At 44.2% G+C, this 26,821-nt stretch overlaps 1 protein-coding gene across 16 annotated transcripts in view; it reads left to right on the top strand.

Annotated features, from left to right (window-relative positions):
- The window catches only part of LOC120892938 (uncharacterized), a 43,625-nt gene extending 22,145 nt beyond the window's left edge, over positions 1-21,480 (top strand). For 10 of the 16 annotated variants that reach the window (XR_013423889.1, XR_013423888.1, XR_013423890.1 and 7 more), the window contains 4 exons: positions 5,433-7,024; positions 14,425-14,497; positions 14,858-14,987; positions 21,168-21,480. Coding sequence is in view for 4 of the 16 variants with exons in the window: in XM_078016850.1 (XP_077872976.1) it covers positions 5,433-5,479 (47 nt within the window). In the remaining 12 variants the exon portion in view is untranslated. The other 6 variants (XM_078016851.1, XR_013423886.1, XR_013423884.1 and 3 more) reach the window with 6 other exon arrangements.
- Positions 21,481-26,821: the final 5,341 nt, after the last annotated feature.

The raw sequence follows: 26,821 nt of genomic DNA, 5'->3' as shown, positions 1-26,821 counted from the left end.
CATAGCAGTCCTGGTCCTTGGATTAGTGGAACACCAGAACCATGTGGGCGGGGTGGGGGGGCCCAGTTTATCCAAGGAAGAAATGCGGAGCAACAAAGCCAAACAAAGCCTGGTAGCAGCTGCCCACAACATTTGTAAAAATAGTAACTATCAAAAATAGCAACTATTTGCTGACTGTTTTCCTAGAGGCCCAGGATTGTGTTAAATATTTTATCTCAGTTATCTTCATTTTTTAAAAATTTGTTCCAATTAATTTTTATATATGACAGTGGAATGCACTTTGATACTTCATGTATAGACGGAGTATAATTTCTCATTCTTCTGGTTGTACATGATGTGGAATCCCACTGGTCGTCTAGTTATACATGTACATAGGGCAATAATGTCTGGTTCATTCTACTCTCCTTCCTACCCCCATGTCCCCTTCCCTCCCTCCCTTCCTCTACCTGAAATACCAGCTCTGTGAGGTGGGTATCCTTCTTCCCTTTGACAGGTGAGGAAACCGAGGCTAAAGGGAGAATAAGGGGCTTCTCTAAGACACGGCTAGTCAATGGCATAACCAGGGCACAAACCTGAACATGTCAGCCCCAACCCAGAGGTGACATTGCCCTCTGAGGAAGAGACTGAGCTCTGAATGTTGTGCCTCTGACCTCCACAGACTTTAAACAGTAGCCTAGGCTTGCGCTGCCACCCAGGGTACCTCTTCATGTCCCCATCAGCCCTCTGGGTGATTGTTGCTGTTCTCATGGGAGAGAGGCTTACAGCAAGAAGGACAAAGCCTTCTCATTCATTCTTGCCTCACCATCTTCAGCAAAAGTCCTCTGGGTTGGGCCATTTGAGCACAGCAGGTTGCCGTCTCTTGCTGCATGCGTAGATGCCCCTTGGACCCTGCAGCCAATGTCTGGACAGTCTATGTACCTTCTACTCTCTCTTTCCTTGGGTTGGGGCTCCTCTACATTGGCTACACTGAGTGGGACATTGAGTGATGGCCTTTGTCCTAGTGGTTTTATTCACCACACTCTAGGTCAATGACTATGCATTTAATAGGGTTCATACACACAAACACACTTCCCTCTTTCCACCTGCCCTGGAGTCTCTTCAGCTGTGCCTGGTGCTGCATCTAATCCTCATCTTGGAACCTGCGCCACACAACATCCTAGTCAGTGCCAGCAAGGGTTTCCTGGAGGACTAGGGGTCCAGCGCTCCTGTAGGCCACACCCGAGCTGCAAAGTCTAACCCCTTCACGCTGCAAAGATCTTCAAATTCTGCCATTCTGTGGCACTTTGGGGCGGGGGTTGTCACCTGCCTTGTTGGGAGGACATTGAAGTGGACGAAGAGGTCCACAGCAGGAGTAGAACCCAACAGTCAGGTGAGTGAGCCATTTTGGAAGCAGGTCCTCCAGATGATCACATCCTTAGTTGATGTCTTAGCTGTGACCTCCTGAGAGTCCCCAAACCAGAATTGCCAGCTGAGGCAGTCCTGATCCCTGACCCACAGACACTGTGAAGATAGTAAACGTTCAGCACTGTTGAATCCACTGTGTCTTGGGGATAATTTGTTACACGGAGATAGAGAGCTAACATAAATTCCAATTTACCCAGCGCATTTAAAATATGACTTGCTTTTTCAGAATTTGATATACTCTCAATCTTATAGGAAAGTGCTACTGTAAATTGAATTACAACTGCAGATATATAAATAGGGGGAAGGGGTCTGGAGACATAAAATGTGAAAAATTGTCATAGTCCCCAACCTGGCCTTCATCTTGAGACTGGGGAATGTCATTTGGAGGCAGTGAGAGCCTGGGAGCAGCATGCGTCAGCCACGATGATGACACAAAGGCTGGAGCCCTGGCTCAGTGGCACATGCTCAGTGAACGCCCTGGTCCTCTGGTTCAATTGCCCGTCATTGGTTTGTTAACGGTGCTGGCGCATAATGAAGCGCAGGACTGGGGCGGGCTCTGCAGCTCCCAATCTGGATACAACAAAGGCTGCAGCTGCTGTTGTTGTCTTCACTTAACTTCACAGTGACCTTAAATTATATCCCCTAGTGGTGACACAGCCAGAATAGTATACCGTTGGGGATGTTAATTAACCCCCTACAGGATACACAAGATAGAAAATAACCACTCAGAGAGCGACACAGGCTCCCGCATCTCTCCAGATTCACGCAGCCACTGTCCCTCTGTAGCATGTATCTATTTACTGCTGTGAATGGAGCCAGACAAGAGGTTTCGGGGGCTTCCAGGGCCTGCCCTTCTGCTACCAAGAGTCACCAACCAAGGCCTGCCGACTTGATGGTACAGAGAGGTATTTGGTCCATAGAACCCATTCCTGTTCTTAGTGTCACTGCCTGTGTGGCTTACAGAGGTGCAAATAAGGCCATGCTGAGTGGCCTTTGGGCCATTTGAGAAACTTGACCCTCATGAGAATAGTTGGATTGGGTTTTGGCAGAATGATTGCAAGTTCTCCTTTGGCTCAAATTCTCTTAGTCCATCAGATAATGGGAGGAAAAGTAGGTGAGGCTTTCTGTCAGCCTTGTTTAACAGGTGAAAGCAAAAAAGCCACCAAAAGGGGATGTTTACAAGGACTGTGAAGAGGAAGTCCAAGTTTCCTGCAGACTTTATTTGCTAGTGATAATAATAATAACAATTATAATAGCAGATGATGTTTATTGAGCATTTGGTCTCTGCCAAAGGCATGCTAAGCATTTGTCATCTATTTTCCCCTACAAGGAAAGTATTGCTTTTATCCCATTGTATCATTGAAGAGGCTGAGGTTCAGAATGGGAAGTTATTCTAGGTGACGTGGCTGAAATAGAGTCTCTCTCCAAGTCTGCCCACCAAAGAACTTTGTCTTCCCTCCAGTGTTCCCATGATGAGGCTTTGATTTTCCCTGGCTGGTGGCTGGTGATGATACATTTCCTAATACTAATAGGCTGATCATTGATCTTGCCATCTCTCATCTGTGGGAGTTTGCTCTACCCCTTACATCTGTAATGGACCTAAGAAATATCTAGTACCACGGTAGGCAATCAGCTCACGGTTGGTCTGAACTTGATGTCAAGGAAACAAGGGACTATTAAACTGGTAATTGAGATAAAGTATCAACACCATTATCAAACAACATTTATTGATATACCAGTAAGTAAGTAACAAGCAATATTTGTGAGGCATCAAGAAATCATACTATCTAATGTATTATGTCTGAGTGTCTAAACCAGACATACTCAAACTTTAGCACAAATGATGATGACATGGAGAACTTATTATTAAAAAGACACTTAAGTCAGACTTATCCCTTGAAATCCAGGTCCTTGCTGAACATGAACATCTTCATATTTGAGGATGTCACTGTTGATTCTGATTCAACACTGAAAGCCAGTGTCTTTGTGAAATACAGAGCCTATGGAGAATGCATAAGAACATTAAAAGGAAACTATAATTTAAAAGTAAAATTGCTATATTTTTACTTGCATCATGTGTTCTTTTTCAACACAACAGAGTGGATTCACCTATGGAAAGAATTAATATTTGTTGGGCAGTCTAAATTCATGTAGCACATTACATTCCATAGCATTCAAAGTCCAAGGAGGAAAAAAAAAACAAACTGAAATCATGCTAGGTATTTCAACCAGAGGGTATTTAATACAGTGTATGGATTTCACAGATGTTGGAACATCCAAAAGGGAGAAGTGAAATTAGCAACTACAAGAAGCAATCTTAGGGCTGGAGCGACAGAAGTAGAGGTATAACAAGAACTTAGGAGTCCAGAGGAAGGTCCACCTTAGGAGCTGAACTGCTACAAGAACATCAAGTATCTGGTACTGAACTGCCAATGAGCCACTATGTGGCTGGTGATAGGAGAGTGGCTTGACCCCAACGCTAGAATATCAAAAGATGCTAGAATTGTAGCTGTCTAAAACAAGGTGCAAGCAGGGAGAGAGTCCTTTCTTCTCTCCTGCCTTCCAGTCTTCCAATTGTACCTGCAAGTTTCAGACCAGAACTGGAAATTGGTTTGCCAGGGAATTTATAATTTTCAGCCTCCAAGGCCCCAGTATCACCACTTGCGAGACAGAAGGGTATACATGGAACTGAGAGAGAGTAGATAATGGCAAGAACACATTAGTCAATCTCAATTCATGCTCTGCAACCCTGTAAAGAGTAAGTTGAAGAACCAAAGTTCAACCTGAAAAATCTAATACCAGAATCTTTGCTTTTCCTATAGCAGTAATTTTTAAATGCTCTAATTCAGTTTGTGCTTATACTTTACCCTTGTCTGTTTTCTCTGAACATTTATTTTGTACTGGCTGTGTACCAGGTCCTAAGTTAAATGCTCAGGTTATGTTTTTCCTGCTTAATTTTTAAAATGGTGCAGATAATATTGGTGAAAATTTGCTCACTAAACAATCGAATGAAAAATTAAGGAATAAAGCCTGTTTCTTGAGTTGGGAAATTGTATGTGTGTGTGTAAATATTTTTTTAATATTTATTTTTTAGTTTTCGGCAGACACACATCTTTGTTTATATTTGGTGCTGAGGATCAAACCCAGCGCCGCACGCATGCCAGGGGAACGCACTACCGCTTGAGCCACATCCCCAGCCCCAACAGAAATGTTTTTTTTTTTTTGGTGGTGCTGGGGTTTGAACCCTGGGCTTTACACATGCAAGGCAAGCACTCTACCAACTGAGCTATATCCTCAGCCCCATGTTTAAATGTTAATTAAGACCATTTTGGTGAAAAATACCATAATTAAAGAATTTTGTCCTAAATTATTCAGTATATGCTTTTGATAAAATTCAATTAATTTCAGAGTATAATTGTTAAATATATATATTTGTGTTCAGCACTAGAAATCCAGGAGATACAAGAAAAATACTCAATAAGGGTCCTGTTCTTAAGAAGCCAACTGTTTGGGTCTGAAAAACAGCAAGATGCGTTATGAAAACATAAACGTGGGGGAATGCTGGGGGAAATCTTTGTAAGCTGTAGTTGTCAGGGAAGGGTTGGGAAAAGACATAGCACCTGAGGGCATTGTGAAGGTAGCACAGGTGTGGAGAAGTGGATAGAACTTTCCCTGTTGGGGAAGAGTGTGAGTAAAGGCTTAGAGGTGGGGCACTAACCCAGCATTTTGAATGACAGTGATGGGAGCATTGGTGAGAGAAGCAATGCCAAATTAGCTGGGGCGGGGGGTGGGATAGGCTGGATCACAGCTGAATTTCCCAATGTCATTCTCTCTCTCTCTATTTTTTTTAAGTCATAGAAGTTTAAGCTGGGCATATGGCCAGCCTCCCTTGCAGCTAGGCATGATGGTGCAACTAGATTCTGGCTAATGGGATATGAGCAGAAGTGTTATGTGAAATTCCCAGGTTCACATGTTGAAAGGGAAATGGATTTGCCTTCTACTCTCTTTCTCTTTCCTTTTTTCTGCAGGCCAGAGGGTGGACATAGTATTGAACTTTCCTGGATTGTGTGGATAAGGATGAGCAGAGAAACAATCTGGAAGAAGTTTGGATTCCCAACACTGACACACTGCCCTACCAGCCCTGGACTACTAGACTAAGGGAGAAGCAAGAGGAAGATTCCATCTGTGAGGCACAAGGGAATTATTTTCTCTCAGGCACCCATAGCACTGAATTGAAGATTCTGGCATTTGTCCATCTGAAGTAGAAATAGTTCCTCCAAATGTAACTTTACCTTATCCACACATTGGCATGAGTGCTACATGGAATGTCATTTGGGAAGACCTTTTAGAGAATGGGTACAACTGTGGGTGGAGCATTTTTTTCCTCCATATGTCAGGTAGGGACACTCAAGACTTTAGCCAAACATGGTCAGAAGTAATCAGGGGCTTGCTGCAAATCCAGAAAGCTGCTGTGAGATCTTACAGTTGGTGTGGGGGAGGTATTAAAAAACACTAATATTTCTGGAATTGAATGCATGAAAGATACCATATCTTAGAACAAATTGCTTTTGAAATTAAATACGTCTCTTGCAGATGGCCTGACCTGGCTCTTTGGTTGCCTCTTTTCAAAATAATCCTCATTAAAGGATGAGTCATTGCATTGGCTCCAAATTTTCAGCCTCTTTCTTTTCCCTGGGAAAAGCTCTCAGAACCAGACCTGTGGAGGAGAGATGGTTTTCAGACTCTGGATTCTTTAGATGTTAGAGGTGTAAGTAGCATTTTTTAAAAAATTGAGGTGAAACTCACATAACATAAAATTAATCATTTAAAGGGAATAATTCAGTACATTCACAATGTTACGTGACTACCACCTCTATCTAGTTCTAAAATATTTCCATTACCCCAAAAGGAAATTCTATATCCATTAAGCAGTTGGTTCTTATTCTTCTCTCCCTGTAGCCCTTGGCAACCACCGATCTGCTTTTCATCTTTATGGATTTACTCATTTGGTTATTTCATATAAATGGAATCCTACAATACATGACCTTTTGTATGGCTTTTTTGACTAAGCATAATGTTTTTGAGGGTCATTCAAGCCGCACCATGTATCAGTACCTCATTCATTTTTATGGCCAAATAGTATTCCACTTATGGACATACCACAGTTTGTTTATCCATTCATGTGTTGATGGTTATTTGGGTTGTGTCCACTTTTTGACTATCATGAGTAGTGCTGCTATGAATGTGCACGTTCGAGTATTTGAGTACAAAATGTCATTTTTTAATGAGTTTAAAACTTGGGACTCAGGGAGGGGAGAATTAAAAGCATCTAAAAGTCTCAGGCCTTGTTGGTTTCAATATGCAGGAGAATCAGGCTATGTGAAAGGGCTGCCATGTGGCACATGGCCAGTTCTCATGGTCCACCACTGTTGCTTAACAAAGTGTTTCTGAGCATGAGGGAGGCAGGGTCAAGGATCCCACTTCCTCTTTGCTGCTGCGTTTTTCTTATTTTGAACATCCAGGCTATGGATGAGTGAAGCCAGAGGTCCCACTGCCTCTTGCTGGGTGCCTTCTCTACCATGCTGTTCTTTTCATTGCTGTTTTGTCCAGTTGGCTCAAGGTGAGTTGCACTCACACATTCTGCAAGGTGCCTTCCTAGCTCATATAGAAAAGCACAACCTCTCAGGTTAGACCAGAAAGAAGGACCCCAGGCCTCTTGGTGGGAGAGAGAGGACAACTAAGAAAGGTACCAGTTCTGCAAAAATACTAATAGCTGTTATTTATTGACTAGAAACTAGACACTGTCTTATTTAATCCATTGACGAACCCCATGAGACAGGCACTATTATCTCCATTTGATAGATAAGGAAATTGAGACTAAGAAATAGTAAATACTTTCCTAAGTGTACTAAGTCCATAAATGGCGAAGTCAGGGATCAAGCTCAGGCAGTGTGACTCCATGCTGGGATGGTCAATCCAATGGAATCTATTGCTAGCTGGGCCAGGGAAGAAAGGATGTGGCTGAGAGTAGTTTCTGGAGACCAGAGGGGTGAGGCCAGAGAGGATCCAGGGAGCTGGGATAGTGAGGTGGACCCTGGGCCAAAGCCATGCAAACTGGAGCAGAAGGTTGGACCAGGGCCATCAAGCATTGAGGAAGGAATGGTCCTGGATCAGACTGATTCAGGCCCGGAGCACTGTGCATGGGAATCTCATCACTGAATGCTCCATTCACTGATGGGGTGGCTTGGACCAAGCGATGCCAGGGATACCAGCTTTGAAACTGCATCCTTCCCAGGATGTTTGGATTATTATTGTATAATCAGCACTAAACTTGATGCCTGGAACATGGTTGGCACTCAACAGAGACCTGTTCAGGGGGTGAATTAACACACACAGCATCTATGTGTTATTATAGCTCTATGGAGCCAATGTGTGTGTGTGTGTATGTATGTATGTGTGTATATATATATATATATATATATATATATATATGGCTGTTCTCTGTAAAGAGTTGCTACATAGCAAGGCACTATATTTGCCTCCCATCAGGCAATTTGATGGTGTTTATTTTGTTACTTTCAAGTGCCTGGATCTGTAGTGTCTCAGATAAGTTCAAAGGGTATTAGTTTTCTGGGACTGCTGCAACAAATTACCATGAACTTGGTGGTTTAAAGCCACACACACAAAAATATATTCTCTCCCAGTTGTGAAGGCTAGGAGTCTGAAATCAAAGGTGCCCCAGGCTTTGGTGGAGAGTCTTTCCTTGCCTCATCCAGATTCTGGTGGCTCCAGGCATTCCTGGGTGTGTGAGTGCATAACCACAGTCTCCGCCTGCCTCTTCCCAAGCTTTCTCCTCTTTCTCAAGAGTCCCCTGTCTTCTCTTACAAGGAAACTTGTCATTGGATTTAGGGCCCACCCAGATAAACATGATGATCTTAATTTGAAATTCTTAATTTAATTATCCCCAAGAGACCTTCTTTCCACATAAGTTCATATTCACAGGGATTTGGATGTGCACAGACCTTTTATTTTTTATTAGTTGCTAAAGACAATACAATGATCTTTTGAGGGCTCCACAGTTCAACCTTCTATCCAGGGCCCAAAGTTCCTGACTGAGATGAAGGGGAGCTCAGAGTCTCTGTGGGGCTAAATCCCACTTTGAACCCCCTTATGTTCAGTGTCACCCAGCAGCTCCAGGCCAGGCTGAGTCCTCCCTGACTCCCCAGAGTGGCTTGCCTGGTCCCCCCTGCCTTCCTACAATCACAGATAACCCTGCAAACTTGTGAAGAGCCACAAGGCACTCAGGAATTACAAGAAGGAGGTCCAGATTCCCTCACTGATGGTGGAGGAAACTACCCACAAGGATAGTCTGACTGCAAGGTCACACCGAACTGGCTCATTTTAGCAACCCAATAAAAAGTCCTTGACAAGCCAGAAAGCAGGATATGTCACAAGGCCTCTCTAGGGAGCAGGGGAGGGAAGTTAGAGCTGAACTGCCAAGCAACAGGCTTGGCTTGGTAGTCCTAATGCCCTTCTGTTTGGCCCCTCTGACGCCATGTTTTCCTTTGCCTTTTCCCAGCACCATCTTTGTTCTTTAGCAGAGTCTGAGCTGAAGGCTCTGGACCTCAACCCACTGGATCCTAGAATCTAGACTAGGTCCTGGGAATGTGTGATGGGTAATTTTTTTCTGTGTCTACTTGGATGGGCCAAGGTGCCCAGATCAAACATTATTCTGGGGAGGTGTTTTGAGATGTGTTTCACATTCAAATCTATGGACTTTGAGGTAATATGGGTGGGCCTCCCAATTGGTTGAAGGCCTGAATAGAACAGAAGGCTGACCCCTCCCCACACAAGAGAGAACCTCTGTGTGTCTCCAGCCTGCTGGTCCATCCTGCAGGAACTCATCATTTCATGAGTCAATTCCTTAAAGGAGATCTCTCCTCCTCTCTGTGTCCACATTCTTCTATCCTGTTTCTTGGGATGACCCAGACTCACACCTCTGCCTTCCTAGTGAAGTTCTTGAAAGCAGGAACTCAGCTCTTCTGAGCTCTATGCTCAGCCTCATGCACCTTCCTGTGCCCTCTGGTCTCCACCTAGATCCCAGTTTCTCACTCAGAGAAGATCTGGCTTTTAACATGAATAAGATACTCATTTGAGATCTATAGTCCATTTCTCTTTGTTTCAAAGAGCTGATTACAATTTTACCCCATCCCACCCACAGCTAAGAGGATTCATGGAGGAACCCTCTGACTGGGGGGAGATGTCAGGGGAAGAAAATCACAGATGGACCTGTCTGGGGTTCTGGAGGAGTCAGGCAGCCTGGGTCAGACAGAAGGCAGCCCCAGTTTGAGTGACTGCAGAGCATGCCACTGAGGGACTCAGCTAATCAAACACTCCCAACAAGCCTGGCATGGAGGTGGGAGCAGACAGGCCCAGGAAGGTAGGTTTGTGTGGGTAAAGACCTGCCTGGCAGTAACCAGGAACAGGTCATGAACCAGGGGGCGTGAAGAGACAGGAGGAGTGGGCCTGACAATTTTTATTATTTCAACTGCCTTTGAGCTCTCTGTTTTTGCCACGCAGTGAAGGGACACGTAAGGTTTCACAAAGCGAAGTGTCAAAAGACAAGAGAACAACAGAGATCATAATTGGCTTTTATTTGCAATTCTGAAATTGAGCAACACCTTGTTCTGTAAAACAGGATCAGTGTTTCCATGAGCCTGTTGGATGGGTGGAGCAGAGAAGGTTGACTTCATAGACAGAAAAGGGCTAAGGAAAGTCTGATTGGTTCAAAGTTGTTGTACTTTTCCTTGTCATCATTAAAGCACAGGGGAATCCTTTGTCATGCTGTCAAAAACTGGCTGGTTTAGGAAATATGACTATTCTCTCTTTCTTGATTTCTTGGACTGTCTAATAAGCATCTCAGTTTCTGCTTGGTGATGGGGAACTTTAGCACCAATGACTCCATTTTGGTTTGGTTTTTTGGGTGTAGTTCAGGAGGAGCTCAGTTTAAACTGATGGACTCTTATAAATATATATTAAACAGAAGCCACTGTTCGATGGTAGGAAATCTTGTCATTAGCCCTTTGACAGCCTAGCACAGGAATATGGGAGAATTGTCTTTCTAGCCCACAGAGTGACCAGAAGTTCCCTGGAGGGACATTGCAGCATCCTGGAGGGCTAGAAGGAGAGATTGTGGTCAATACAGTGGAGGCTCATGCCTGGCATTTAGAGCTCAACCAGATTTTAGAAATGTAGAAAAAATTGTGACCAATTTTGAAATGCAGTGGGTGGGCTGACTGGCACAACCATCTGCCTTTATCTTCGTTCGAGTAGGCTATTTTACAAGTCTGGAGAGAGAAAGATGTTTGCTTGTAGGAACCAAGTGGTAAGAATCCCTGTCCATAGGGATACGAATTGTGTCCAGCAGAACATGCCATCACCCTGTGGATATTGAGCAGTTTTGCCAAATCTGTGTGTCAGTCAATTTATGTCAGCATTCCTAATCTGATTATAAATAGGTGCAAGTTTGAGTTCTCTTTTGGACTCTTTTATAATATCCACTAAGTCCTCCTTATGAGTTAAATGAAAGTCTTTGAGGTATCATCATTTGACATCTGGATGAGAGAAATGATGTTTACCTTATTTTTAAATTTATCCTTTGAACCTGGCCACTCTCAAAATTGAGACTGCTTCCTCTCACTTAATTTCCTCTACACCAAACAAATCCATAGCATGGATAAAGATTATGTAATAGAGGTTTAACATGCTCACAGAATGGGACCAACTGTGCAAACAAGTAGAATCATTTTCAATTTTTTTCTTTCCTTATCTTAATGGCAGTAGATGAAGAAGGCCCAGAGTTCCTATGCACAGAAACTTGTCCTTCCCCCTCCCTTCATTTAGTTCTGTGGTTCTCAACTTGGTGGCATGTAAGAAGTATTATATAGAATTACATACTTAGGACTGTGAATACTATTCATGAAAGTGATTTAAAGGACTTATTGTGCTTTAAGGAAGGATTATGGTAATGTTGGTAGTATAAAGATTTTTGCCATCCACGAGTTTGAAACTACCAGATTACTTCCTTCTCCCTCAAAATCTGCTTGCACCCTAATACCACAATTGCACTCAGTGTCCAAGTGCCTGGGGTCCTTACACTATCACTTCTTTTTTGGCACTAGGGATTGAACTCAGGGCACTGGATCACTGAGCCACATCCCAACCCTATTTTGTATTTTACTTAAAACTGGGTCTCATTGAATTGCTTAGCACCTCACTTTTTGCTGAGGCTGGCTTTGAACTTGCGATCCTCCTGCCTTAGCCTCCTGAGCTGCTGGGATTGCAGGCGTGCACCACGGCACCTGGCTACTTCTTTTATTTCACATTGCATTTCACTGGGAAGGTAGATCACAGGTGACTGAGGCCTTAACTTATTTTTTAAAAATATTATTGAAGTGAAATTCACATAATATAAAATTAACCATTTTAAAATGTACAGTTAGTTTGGAGAAATTTAGTACATTCATAATATTGTATAGCTCTCATCTCTACCAAGCTCCAAAACATTTTTATTCCCCCAAAAGAAAATCCTGAATCCATTAAGTCATCACTCCCCATTATACCCCTGGAAGCCACCAATGTGCTTTCTGTCTGCGTGCATTCTTCTGTTCTGGATATTTTACGTCAATGGACTCATCCCATATAACCCAACTATCCCCCTTCCAAGTAGGTGTGTACCTGAAATAATTGAAAGCAGTATCAAACAGATACTGGAAAACTAATGTTCACAGAAGCTGAAACAACTCAGTTTTTCCTGGTTTGGGAAAGTTTCCCTCTCTGCCTGCTTCCTTGTGGTAGATAAATCTTCCTTCATCTGAGCCGGCTGGGTAAAGGTCAAAATGATATTGGCAACCGAGGGAAGACAGGAGCAGCGTCCAGTTAGCCCTGTTGGTCTGCTTGCTGATTGAGATGACCCAAGTGACCAGTGACTTCTGTCCTTGGAGGGGTGCTAACAATGACGATTCAAATGTACCCAGACAGGAGAGGTCACCTGAGATATCCTCAGGTGGCTCACTGAATTCCCAGGAAGCTGGGAGTGCCTGCCATGTAAGCCACAGAAATGGGGCCAGGGCAGAGTCCCTTGCCTAGAAGATAAGCGTTGCCTTTAAGTTTATTACATAAACCAGCTGGATCTCCAGCCGAAGGCACCAGTGTGCCCAAGCGCCTTCCTATGGGTGGGGCTGGGTTCTTGTGGTCATTCTGGTCATTGCCAGTAATGAGTCTGAGGCTGGTGGACCCACTGGAAAGCAGGCCTGCTTCTAAATCTGTTCTCAGCTCATTAGTTGTGAAGCATTTTTATTCCAGCCATCTGTGGGCTTGGTTGGCACTAAAACCCCAGGTTTGCAGATGAAGAAACTGAAACGGAGGCCTATTCCAATGTTTTCTTCCCTGCTCTCACTTCCGGCAATTATTATAAAGTGCACTCATTATCTTTACAATGGTTTGGAGATTAAAGCTTAATTCAGTTTGTTATTTCTATGGCTTTGCCTAGTAACATTTGTACCTGTACCAATGCCACAAGGCTGTGAAGTCAAAGGACTCCTGAAATCACCAGATGCTGTAGCTTGCATCCTCACCTTGGTCAGAGGCAGTTTTCCTGAGAACATTTTAATGGGTCACCAGGGTTTTCCATAGGGACAGCTGGAACTTTCTTAGGAGAAAAGCTGGCCTGCAGTAGAAAAGATCAGGCTCAAATTTTTAAATGCTGTAGTTGGAACAGTTTGTACTTTTGTTGGAAGCAAATGTGGATGGAGCCACCCTCCTCTTTGGGTAAGGTACCCCAATGGACAGTTGGGAGATAAACAGATCTGGGTTCAATTCCTGACTCTGCCAATGATTCATGTGTTACAAGTCCTCCGAACTCCTTAAACTTCAGTGTTCCCAGCTGTGGGGTAGGACAATAGAACCAGAATTACTGTACTACTGTATGAGATAATCTGTGAGATAATTTATGGAAGGCCCTAATACATAATAGGCACCCAAAGATGACAGTATTATTTTTCACTTGATACTAATAGCTGCCTCCAATCTGAGTTTGGCCAAAAATGATCAGGCAATATGGGGGACTTCTTTTAGTCTTATAAGGTGTGGCTTTTGTGACATCAGATCTAATATAATGGTGAGCCTTCCATTCACAGGTAGGTGGGTCACGTGATCATTTTGAGGGTAAGCCAAGTTAAAGCAGTAATTTTAGATCCATAGCTCCTGGAGGGGGGGCAGTGTCCAGAGAAGCTAGAGGGAGGGTAGGTTAGAGAAGGAAAAACAATCTTTTTTCCTATATTGCATTCAATGTTCTTTTGGTTCTATGAGAGTGAGCCAGATACTGTTCTGTCAATCATTCAATAGGGGTCAGCTGAGCGCCTGCTCTGTGGATGAAATTCCACACCCTCCTTCCACACATATTCCTGCCTCTTTACTCTCTGCTGCCATGGGAAGGTCACTATGATGTAATACACTGTTCCCACCCTTAAGAAGAGGAAGGAGCAGGTGGGTCACACCGAGGACAGTGTGAACCAAGAGAAGACCTGAGAGGAGACAGACAGGTTTAGAAAGGAGATGTGAGACTAGAGAATAGAGGAGGCTGGCATCTGATTAGCAAAAATGCCTCCTGCCATGGAACCTGGAATGCTAAAAGCCACCCTGTGGCAGTCTGCCATGCAGGCCAAGGTGGTGGGAGTCTTCCTGAATAATCCTGGCCCAACAACACTCAGGCTTCTTTATCAACAGTGCCTGTGACAGGCTGAGGGGACTCTGGAGAAATGTGGCACTGTCACAAGGAGCCCAGCCAGCCTCCAGAGAGGCACCAGGCCAAGGAATAGACAAAATCGAGGGAGAGGGGAGTTGGTGCCTTCCTGCCGGGCTTGTTCATTATTACAGCTTAGGGAGGAGCAATGTGTACGCTGTGCTGTTTCGGCGCTCACTGCCTGCTCAAAATTGCCCCCTCTTTTTCTTTCTTTTCAGCATTCTTCCCCCTCAATTCCCCAATAGCTCAAGATGAACTCCAACACCAGCAGTGTCCTTATCTTCTCAGGAGGTGAGAAGAGAGTTGCTCATACCCTCTGGGTAATTTGTTTAATTAAAGTTCAGGACATATGTTAGCTCTTGGCATAGGTGAAGAAATGGAAAGAAAATGAGAGGTCAAGTGAATTAATTACCCGGAGCCAGGTCGATAAGCTCTCCTGATTTCTTGTACCCTTTGTTAGTCAAAGAAAGCAATGAAATGGGAAATCCTGACTAGGTGGTCAGTTCTGTGCAGTGGAGCTCATGCAAAAGTGATAGATACCTGGTGGCGTTCAGCATGATGTAGTACACATCAGTTTATATGTTGAATCTCTATTGGATTAAAATGGCAATTTAATTTGTACTGCCTTTGTTGTTTTTGTAATTTAACCAGACCTGCTGCCTCGCTCCACCAGTCACTGGAAAACATGATTCTGAGACTTTGGAAGCAAGTCTCGATGTCACACTCCAATTGTTTTTAGAGCATCAATCATTCAAAAAGAAGAAATTGGTGATCCAGTGAGGTATGGTGTTTGGTGGTGCATTTAATATTATCCACCTACGTCTTTAAACATTCAAGGGACGTGGCCAGGTGAAACAGCACAATATGCCCAAATGGGGTCCTCCCTGCATCCTTTTGGATGGAGTCTGCCCATTCTGAGATTTCTGTATAACCACCAAATCCATTATGATAGATTTTTTTTAATCTTGTGGTGTACTTTTTTGGATGATGTTATTAGTTGTAGTACCATATTGTATTTATAAAAGCCTTTGTTCACTTACTCGTTACACATGTCAAATGTTTGTCACGCAGGGTGTTGCTGTTGGTGCAGAAGGCACAGAGTCACTCCCTTTCCTCTGCTTTAGCCACACTCAGCCTTCTGGTAAACCTGCTCCTTCCTATTCAATCAAGTTACCTGGTGGAAATGGGGCCACTGGACACGAGGCTTTTGCTATTTGTCATCCCTGGGGAAACATTCTGTCCTCTTTCTAATGGATGTAAAAGAAGTTTGTCTTTTTATTGATCGGCTGATCGGCCCAGTTTGGGTCACATGATCATATATAACTCTCTTTATCCTGGGCATTGGCACCCACCTTGGACATGCCTGGATTAAAAGTCCATTCACAGAGGTCAGGAGGCTAGTTCCTCACCATCACATGTTTTCCCAAAAGGGTAGTTTCTCAAAATAAGAAAGATAGGACAGCTTAAAAAAAAATTAAAAAGGCAGCACATGGCCACTACGTTGCCCAGACCTCCCTTGTAAGTCCCAGACCTGAATTATCTGGCAGCTTACTCAACATCTCCTTTGGACACCCTTCATGTACCTCCCAATTACCATATTGAAAACTGGATTTGTCACCTCTGCCCACAAATTTACATCTCCCCCTGCCTCTAGGTGAAGCATAGTCTTCCCAACCACCCAAACCAGGACCTGACCATTGACCTAGAGTCCTTGAACCTCCTCTCCCCAAGGATAATGCGTCATCCCTCTACAGCATTTCCTTGTCTCTGGTCCTCTTCTCTAGCCTTCCTGCCACCTCCTTTGTTCAGCTCATCATCATCTCTTTCCACTGCAGATGGCTGCAGTAGTCTCTAAACTGGCTTTCTTCCCAGGAGCCTTGCCCCTCTCCAATCCAACTTGATCTTTCTATAACTAAAATATGATCAACTTACCTATTACAAATCATTCAATGACTCTCCAGTTCCTTCAGGATAAAATGCAAACTTTTAAAACTTGACATACAAGACTTTATCTTTTATACAAATTTCCCTCACCTGGCTTGGGAACTATGCCTTTGGCTCTCACAGCCCACCTGTCGTGCTCTGGTAATACATAATGTCTGTTTGCATGCCTGACTCTATCCCTAAGCTGGAGTTCCTTAAGAGCAAAGATACTGCAATTTGATTCATTCAAACACCCTTTCCAAACCCTTCATGCTTGCTCTCCTGTTCAAACTGAGAAGCTAAAATTTTGCTTGTGAGACTTCCTCGAAGCTGGGATAGGATTGTGATGAAGGTCCCATCAAGCAGATACGCCTGTATGAGCCCTCAAATAGATGTGAGCAATGAAGATGGAATATCCTGGCAAATCTGGTGGCAAAAGCTAGTCCTTCTGGGGCAGATACAGTTGAGTTTCTGAGATCCAGTCCCCAGCTCAGGGTAGTTAAAGCAATGATGCTTCCTCTAGAGTATGTCCTTAGTGTGGTTGATCATTTTCCTTGGTTCATACAGTTCTCAGCTGCATTGTTGCTGTTATATAAACAAGAAGATTGGACCTGGTCCTTCTCAAGATTCTGTAGCTCACAGAATCTTTTAAAAAGCTATCTTTTTAATAATAAAAACTCTTTCTGCCTAAATTGGGTAAGGGAGTACTGTTGTCTGCAACTAAGCACCTATTAATATGGATGATGTCTAATACATTTGTGTTTATAGTATCTAGTACATTGGCTGACCCATATAGTTGCCATGTATTTGTTTGCTGAAAGAATGTTTAAATGGATATATATATATATATTTTTCTGCTTTTGGTGTGCTCATTGTATGATAAGGGAAGAAAAAAAATTTACTAGCAAGTATCTAGACAGAGATAAAGGTCACATGAGATAGCAGGAGAGTGGTATAAAGGTGAATGTTTTTGGTGCTTTCTGGATACCTGATATTGAGCTATGTCACTTATACACATAATCTTTCTATTATTTTTGTTTTTGTTTTTTTTTTTTTGAAGATCTGGGGATTGAACACAGGGCCTCATTCATCCTAGACAAGTGCTCTATAAATAAAACACATCCCCAGCCCTTCTTATTTAATTTTAAGACAGGGCCTTGCTAAGTTGCCCAGACTGGCCTTGAACTTGTGATCTTACTGTCTTAGCCTCCGGAGAAGCACATTATCTCTTTTAACTCTCATTGTTATTACTCTCATTTTATAGGTTAAATGACTTGCCCAAGGTTATAGAGTTACAAGAATAGAACTCATACTCAAACTGAGCTCTCTCTAATGCACTAAACAGTGTAGACTTTATCCCTACCTTAATAAAAACCAATGAATGGAGCTGGGCACGGTGGCCCACACCAGTAATCCAGTGGCTCAGGAGTCTGAGGCAGGAAGATCACAGGTTCAAAGCCTGCCTCAGCAAAAGGGAAGCACTAAGTAACTCAGTGAGACCCTGTCCCTAAATAAAATACAAAATGGGTTGGAAATATGGTTAAGTGGCTGAGTGCCCTGAGTTCAATCCCTGGTACCAAAAAACAAAAACCAATGAATGTTAGACACTAATATTTCAAAATTGTTGAGGCGTAAGGATTAGAAAAGAGGAGCCTGATTGGAAGGACAGGTTAAGAATCTAGAGGAGGAGATGGGGCTGTAGCTCAGTGGTAGAGCACTTGCCTAGCTTGAACAAGCCTTCATTCTGATCCCTAGCAACCCAACATAAATAAATATTAATTAATTAATTAATTAATAATCCAGAGGAGAGATGGTAAACAGCCCCAACAAGGCAAGAGTAGTGGGAATAGGGAGGGCTGAATGTATTTGAGAAATATTTTAGAAACACAGACTCTGTAGATTGTTCCTTCGCATGTGGCAGGGTTGAGGGAGCGGCCGAGGCAGGGGGCTTGAGCAGCTGAAGAGAGGGCGCCATTGGCAAAAATAGGAACACAGGTGAAGAAACTGGTGCCTTATGATTTGATGCCTTCAGAACAATAGCTGGGAGGTCACTGAGCTATCCATTTGCCCAGATCTGTGCTCCCCATGACCCTGGAGCTAGGCCTAGTGCCCTGGGGTGCCTTGGCGGCTGTTCAAGCATGACTGGAATCTGGCTCAGCATGAGGCCCAGTGAGCACAGAGCCTGGCGTTGCTGCATATTTAAAATTACTTGTCAGGCCAAGGAGCGACAGACAAGAAAGGCTCTGACGGGGGAAGGCAAACATGCGCGCTGTTTGGTTCAATAATTCAGTGCAAAGCCTGTCTTGGCTTCAGAGTTACTGTCACAAGGAGAATTTTAAAAGTCAAACCCAATTTCCGTGCTAAGTCATGCCTGGGCAAGCTGGAGAGTTGCCAAAAGACAAGAGAAGACTCCAAACCTCTTTATAAACAGGCCCTGAGAGATACAGGGTGCTGTTGGATAAAGCTGTCAGTCTGGTCTCAGCAGCCAGGCACGTGACTCATTTGCATATGTCACTTCCTTCAGCCTAATCCAGTCCCTGGGCCCCTAACTCCAAATCCTGTGGGCAAATAAAGCTGTCCAGCACAAGCTGCTACTTCCAAATTCAGGCTGTATTGATGTGGAAGGGGTCTGGCCTCACATCCCTCATCCTTAGGCTGCTCTGGACCACCTGACTGTCCCTCTAACCAGAATGAAGCTCCTCTAAGAGGGCCATTTCAGAGAGCCCCAGGGACAATTGGGTTGCTGGGGCTCTGTTAACCCTCTGTTGTCAGCTGCCAAAGCCCTTGACTCTGGAGGGACTAGTGGAGACAGCATGGTTCCTCTCCACCCAACCTGGAGGGTAAGCCCTGTGTGTAGCTGTCTCCTTGGAGCCCGTCTCACCCTGATTTGGGGTCGATGGATATGCAGAGAACCTTGATGAGGTGCTTGCAGCCCTGCCACCCTGCCAGGACAGGGTACTGATGCTTGGCGAAAGCAAGCGGCCTGGGTGGGACTGGATTCACACCTTTTCAGAGTCAGAAAAGGCTGCTTCCATCAGGAAGAGTCTGAGCTGGTGCTCCAGCTGGGCTAGGCTGCTTGGCCTGCCTAAGGTGCCATATCCCAACTCATCCACAGCAGAGCCAGCAGCTCGCAGAAACGGGGGATAACAAAAATATGTCCTTTCTTTGAGGTCTGGTGCAGCCCTGCATTAGATGCCAGGGTTGGTGGTCAGGACACAGACAGGATTTCAGCTCCCACCTGCCCCTTCTGCTGGCTTCTTTGTGCAGGCACTGGGGACCCAGCTGTGGGCGGGGGCCCTGCCCATGAGCAATATGCCAGGGTGTGTGATGTGCCAGTTGGTGAGCAGGGTTTTAGAGACCCTTTTGCAATTTCCTCTAACAGCCACCATTATGTAATTCAAAATAAAAACAATACTGACTCTTTAAAACACAAACTCACATAAATGCTGAAACTAAAATGATTTTACTTGAGATGATTAGACTGCTAAACATTGGTATTCTTAGTGAAACTGAACATTTTTTCAGTTTTGTGGAAGAGGCCTGAGTAATTAAGTTGCTAAGCCAATATTTAGGCTGTCGATTGTGCAGTCTGCCTCTGCACCCGGGACCCACAGCTGCTTCCTTACCCTGCAAGCCGGTCTCCCAGGCCCCAGGTACCATCCTCTGTGTGCAGAACCCCTGCCACCTACTTCCTCGCCCTCCTGGATGCTTCTGGATCCCAGCATCCTGCAGGAGGAGACTGTCAGAATTGGCTATCAGAGCTTGTCTGCTTTCCACTTCCCCTCTCAGACTGGTTCCCTGAGTTTGGAGGAACTTTCTGAACTTAAACTTGAGTGCCCTATCCCAGGAGTGAGGCAGTTTTCCCTGTGCTTTACATTCAGAGCCCTGATCTTTTCTAACTCTTTCTGAATCCCACTTCCAATCTTCATGATCACTCAATCACTGAACCACATCCCCAGACACCCCCCCCCTTTTTTTTGTATTTTATTTAGAAACAGTGTCTCACTGAGTTGCTTAGGGCCTTGCTAAGTTGCTGAGGCTGGCTTTGAACTTGGGATCCTCCCTCTTCAGCCTCCTGAGCCACTGGGATTATAGGTATATGCAGCTTCCTCTTGCTATTCTAACTGGATGTGTACTTATCCATCACATTTGGAGGATCAGGACAGTGGAGGAAGTCCAGGAAATCTGACTCCTTCATGCTGTTTGGTGGCTTTAAAATAATATAAAAAATGTTCATCATCTCTAGCAATTAGAGAAATGCAAATCAAAATCACTCTAAGATTTCATCTCACTCCAGTCAGAATGGCAGCTATTAAAAGAATACAAACAACAATAAGTGTTGGCGAGGATGTGGGGGGAAAAGGTACATTTATACACTGCTGGCGGGACTGCAAATTGGTGCAGCCGATACAGAAAGCAGTATGGAGATTCTATGAAAAACTGGGAATGGAACCACCATTTGACCCAGCTATCCCTCTCCTCTGAATACCCAAAGGACTTAAAAACAGCATACTACAGGGACAGAGCCACATGAATGTTTTTAGCAGCACAATTCACAATAGCCAAACTGTGGAACCAACTTAGATGCCCTTCAGTAGATGAATGGATAAAAAAAAAATGTGGCATATATATACAGTGGAATATTACTCAGCAATAAAAAAGAATAAAATCATGGCATTTACAGGTGAATGGATGGAGTTGGAGAAGATAATGCTAAGTGAATTTAGCCAATCCCAAAAAACCAAATGCTGAATGTTTTCTCTGAAAGCAGGAGTCTGATTCATAGTGGGGTAGGGAGGGGGAGCATGGGAGGAATAGAGGAACTCTAGATAGATCAAAGGACTGGGAGGGGAAGGGAGGGAAGAGGGGGTTAGCTAGCAATGATGGTGGAATGTGATGGACATCATTACTTAGTACTCCTTCCTTCAAGAGGTGGCTCTTGATTCTTCTCCCCTAGAGTATGGCTGGACTTAGTAAGTTGCTCATTGTGAACAGAACATGGCTTCTTTCTTGTTTTCTCTTGCATCTTTCACTCCAGGGGAAGCCAGCTGCCATCCTGTGAAGACATTCAAATGGCCTTGTGGAGAGATACACGTGGCAAGCAACTATGGCCTCCTGCGAGTGGTCCGCATGGGGCAGCCATGTAAGTGAGCTGCCTTGGAGCTTCATCTTCACTCTTACTTACACCCCTCTAACTCAGGCCCCTGCCAACCCTTCAGACGACTGTGGCTCCTGACAACGTGTTGAGTCCTGCTGAACAATGACCCTGGACCAGACCCATCACCCAGCCAAGCTGCTTCTCAAACTCCCACTTGGTAAAAGAATAATAAATGGTTATTTTAAGCTGCCAAGTTTTGAGGTAATTTGTTATGCAGCCATAGATAACTGATACATCCCCAAAGACGAGACTAGGGAGGAGGAAAGGAGAGGTGTCAAAAAACAGCTTTCTGTAGAAGGAGCTTCCATGTCATTTAGTACCTCTTTCCTCAGAGGAGATCACATTTTAATGACTTATTTATTTCTCTCTCCTAGATGAACTATAGCCCCTGAGAGTAAGCATTGTGACTTACTCATCTTTAGTTGGGCAAAGTTCTAAAGTTACAGGCTTGAAGGTGGAGGCAATATAAAATTCTTTATTTTTCTATTATTCAGCTAATATCTATTTGGGGTATCTGTTCTGAGGGTGGCAGAAATAGCAAATTCTGGAACCTTTTACCTCTTAGATCCTATTTTGCTCAGCTCCTTCCATGCCCCTTTTGGGCCAGGGGAAACTTTTAATGTCTGCTGCACCCTGAAGGATATAGGGCATTCTGCCAGGCATTCTCAGGCCTGCTGGGACTATGAAAGACTTGTCGCAAAAAAGGTTGGCAGATCTTGTCCCTCAAATGACCCACTTGATCCTCTTCCCCAGAAAGGAAGCTCAAATTCTCCTCCCCCAACCCCCTGCAAGCTTTGAACTTACCCCAGTGCCCCTCTTCTGCTTTCTTCTTCACTTAGTTACTTTCCTTTAGGAGCAGAGACATTTAGAGCCTTAAGGGTGTGTGTGTGTGTATGTGTGTGTGTGTGTGTGTGTATGTGTGTGTATGTGTGTGTGTGTATGTGTGTGTGTGTGTGTGTACACGTGGCTTTTGAGCTTTGCTAAAATTATAAAACATTTTAATATCCAAAAAATCAAAAAATAATGACACCTTGGTACCCACTGACAAGGTTAAACAGATGCTAACATTTTACCATGTTTGATTTAGACCTCTCCCTCTTAAAAAATTAATTAACCACTATAGATAGTACCAAACACACCCCTTTCTGTCACTGCCTGGAAGTAAAGCGGAATTGTTGTTCATCTGTCTTCTGTAGATTCTTGCTCTATTGTTACTTGTTATGTGTTTTAAAAAGAGTATCTTCTATGGTTATCTACATTTTAAAAGTTCTACATATGTGGTTTCATGTTGTACATAATAATTTGTCACTTTCCCCAACTCCATATTATGCTTATTTCCCTCATTTGAAGGCAATGGTTTATATATAGCACAATGCACTCTTGTTTTAAGTGTACTTCTGCCTGTTTTGACAAATGTATCCATCATGTAATTAACCACCACAATCAAGATACAGAACAGATTCATCACCCCAAAAAGTTGCAATCAGGACCTTGATTTTTGACACATATATACTAGGCTCTAGCAAATGGGAAGCCCAGCCTTGCTTTTGAATCTCAAGAGGTTTTGTCTGCCTGTTGGTGATGTCATCCCCTGCCTGAAGCAGTGAATGCCTGGGAACTGAGGGGGAGTTGACTGGAGGCTGCTGGGCAATTCACCAACAGGAATCTCAGTTCTTACCCCCCATGGAAGTCCTAATGCCCAGCCAACCGTAGAGCCACAAGAAAGATTGGTCAACTAGTGAATGAATGAATGAATGAATGAACAATTTATGAGTAGAAAGTTGTTCTTTTTTTCATTCTTTTTGAGAAAAATGGGTCATGATTGATTAGTAATGTCTGTCTGAAGGACAGCTGGAGAGTACAAGACAGTAAATAAAGTCCTGCATATTTATCAACCCTGACCTCTGCCTTTGGTGCTACCATCTTGCTTCTTCAAGATGTTAGGGGTGCCCTGCTGTGGCCAAGAGTCTTCTTGCCCTCCCAGGTCTAGTTTCTAATGGCATCTCACAGCCATCTGACCTAGCAAGAGTCAAGCATCACCAAAGAAACTTCAGGGCTGGGCCACTGGTCCTCAGTGCTCTTCCTGTTCCTTTGGTCTCCAACTGCTAGGAAAGGTAGGAATTCATTGGAACCCAGGGACAAATACAGATGTCCTGCATTCCCACCTCTGATATTGCTCAGCACACTCTTGTAGGCCCTTCCTGGATTATGAAAGTGTCCCCTCCAGGTCCATCCTTGCTTATGCCTGTCATCATTCACTCAAAGAATCAACAGCTCATTGGGCATTCCCCCATGAGAAGAAATGAATTCACTTGGACTCCTAAAGTAGCAAAATGTCAATAAAGGACTCTAAAAAACTGTTAACTATAAGACTTAACCTTCTCAGCAAAGGCAATCAATGCTTCTCTCTGCTTTTCCTCTGCAGCCTTGGGAGCTTTGTCAGCAACTCTGGCTCCCAGATAATACGTATTTTCAAGAGAAAAATGGATCATGATTGATTAGTAATGTCTGTCTGAAGGACGGCTGGAGAGTACAAGACAGTAAATAAAGTCCTGCATATTTATCAACCCTGACCTCTGCCTTTGGCGCTACCATCTTGCTTCTTCAAGATGTTAGGGGTGCCCTGCTGTGGCCAAGAGTCTTCTTGCCCTCCCAGGTCTAGTTTCTAATGGCATCTCACAGCCATCTGACCTAGCAAGAGTCTGGATGCTATCATGGTGGTGGCATTCTTCTTGTAGCTACGTTGAAAAGATGGATAACAACAGTAGGTTGGCTGAGTACTCCTGCAGACCCTCAGTGCTGGAGGCAAAACAATACAGATGTCTGAACTGACCTTCAGTTCTCATTGAACATCTTGGCAGCAAGTCCAAGGGTGCTTTTATTATTTAGCATCCTGACTGAGCATGCACTAGTGTGAGAGAATGAGCCACATGGGTCCCGCCATCTCACTGCTTCCTGTGATAAAAGAAGACAGGTCGCCTGGCCTTGGGAATTCTAAGTTGCAATGGGGAAAAAAAAAAAAAAAAAAGCAGTCCCAACTCAAAGCTACTTTACTATCACCTGTGCTGACCCTGTTGGAATAAGCTGTCCATTGATGGCTTGTTGATGTTTTTGCTTCTGCTAACTGATCAATCAATCAATCAATCAATCAATAAAATAAGCAAGGCAGGATCTGTGGGGTTTTAAAAAAGAACTTCAGAAAGCACAAAACAGAGCCCTTTCCCCTGATCTGTGAGGCCCTGGTAGGTTTCTATCAGTGTTCAGTGGAATAAAAAAACAACCTCTGTACAAAGGGTATGACTTTACTCTGCAGAGCTGGGAAAAGATGGCCCCTGGGGAAGGGGACATATGGGAAACAGCAGTCCAGAAAGCTGCTGAGGGCCAGCCTCTGCTGATCTCCAGCCCTCACTGCAGATCCAAGCAGCCTTGTTGTGTCCAGATTGCATAAATATTGAATAAGGCTGCTGGGAAAATTAGATACCCTTAAAGGAGTAAGGGAGAGGAAGAAGAATACAGTGCACAAGATGGTACCAGAAAATGCTGACCCTCAGCTAAGAGCTACTAGAAAAGTCAGCAACAAAAGGATGAGAATGAATCCTATCGGGCGCAGCTTCTATTCTTGGCTTGGAACTTGCTCACGTACTGCTTTTAAGGTATACGTTGTGCAAGAATTTGACTGTCTGGGTTAGATCAGCCAGCAGGAGGAAAGCGCTCATCTCTTGTTCTGCTTTCCTGAAGTTTCCTCCTTCAACTGGAAGTACAGGGCATTAACTTGAGCTTCTGGGTCTTGCCTCAGTCTCCTACACTGTGGGAGAGCTTTTTTTCCCTGTTCCTGGGACAAATAGTCTCCGGGGCCTTAGATGGGTAGGATTTTCTCCAAGGGAACCCAGATAGTTAGGAAGCCTCCTCTGACGTCTCAAACTTGGTCCAGGGCCCTCTGTCTGCATCCACACAAGCCCAGTGCTCACATCCACCAGAGAACACAGAGCACTGGCTTAAATGTGTGTCTCTATCTTCTACTGGACTAGAATGGCCGGGGCACGCTCAGTGCCTTCCTCACTGTTATATCCTCAGCCCTTTGCTGAAGTGCTCAAACAATGTATTGAATGAATACATGAAAAATTGAACAAGGACCCTCCGAGTAGGCCATGTTGAACACATGTTCTTTCCAAGCAGACAATTCCTATGAGGTGCTGGGGATGGAACCCAGGGTCTCGTGCAGGATAAGCCTGCTGTCTGCCACAGAGTACACGCCCAGTCCTCTTCTGAGTTCTTATTCTGACTTCTCCAGGCTAATTGCTGACACCACCCAGGAGATGAAGTAGGGATGCCCCTCCTGCAAGGGCAAAGCCCTGGATTTTCTCATCACTCCTTTCCCTTCTTAGTGGTGCCCACTGATTCCCCAAGTTGCCTGCCCTGGAGTGTGTGCCACATTCAGGAAGCCAACACAAGACTCTTCCTGGCAGTGCTGCCAAGCCCTTTTGAAAAGGGTGGTAGGCCTGTGGTCAGGCCTGTGACATATAATGATTTCTGCTATATGGTTTAGGGTGAAAGTGTTTCATGAGTCTGACTTTTTAATTTCTATCACCATCATTGGCTGCTTTAGGCTCATTTTCTTTTGTCCTTCTTCATACTTTTCCTGACTTATTTTTCTTGCCAAAGGCTGAGACACCTCTCTTTCTTGTTCTGTTTTGTGAGTTTTGGGGAGAGCTAGGCACTTTTGGATCAGGGCCCCTAGGTTTCCAGTTGAAATTCCTTGTGATTTAACCCCATAAAGCATGCCGTGGGCCCTGTCCGGAGCCTCCTGGGTTGATGCTCTGTGTCCTTCCTTGCTCTCTGTTCTCTATCCTCTTCCCTCCTGGGAGCACCATGCACTGAGTACACACATCAGGGTCTCACAACCCCCAGGCTGGCCCTCCACAACCCCTGCCCTACAGTAGATCCCTCGCTCCACCACATCCTCGCCTGGGCCTCACATCAGGTCTTCTGCACTCTGGCTGGGAACGCCCTCTCCCTCCAACCTGTACTGCTTCCGGGTCATTTGCCATCCTGGGTCTCCCTTTGGCTCACTGTGCTTTGGGAAAATGTCTCGTGGTTTCCAGTTGTTACTTTCTTCTTTCCTCACTTCCTCTTTTAATGAGAAGGCCTTGAGAAAGCGAGCAGGAATTTACCAGGAAGACCAAGGGGAAATCTTATTCCAGGAAGAGGAAATAGTTAGTACAAAGGCCCCAAGGAAGCAAACAAAGTGGAAAAAAGGGACAGCCATAAACCTGGTGTGACGTGGAGCAAGGGCAGGGTGGGTACCTGGGGAACTGGGTTGACCTTGCTTCAGGTGACGCATTGAAATGGGGCAAGAGAGTTACTTATTAACTCCATGTTTATACCTTGTTTCTCAGCTCATAGACAAAGGGTTAGTCTTGAAATTGATAAGAATGTTAGAGAAAAATTAATAAGAAATTGATTTTTAAAAATAGACAATACCGCAAAATAAAAGAGCAAGAGATATGGCCAGAAGTTCACAGAAAAATATAACT

The sequence above is a fragment of the Ictidomys tridecemlineatus genome, chromosome 7 (genome assembly GCF_052094955.1).
Source record: "Ictidomys tridecemlineatus isolate mIctTri1 chromosome 7, mIctTri1.hap1, whole genome shotgun sequence".
Taxonomy (NCBI): Eukaryota; Metazoa; Chordata; class Mammalia; order Rodentia; family Sciuridae; genus Ictidomys; species Ictidomys tridecemlineatus.
The sequence above is the reverse complement of the archived record's forward strand: the minus strand, read 5'-3'. Positions and strand labels throughout refer to the sequence as shown.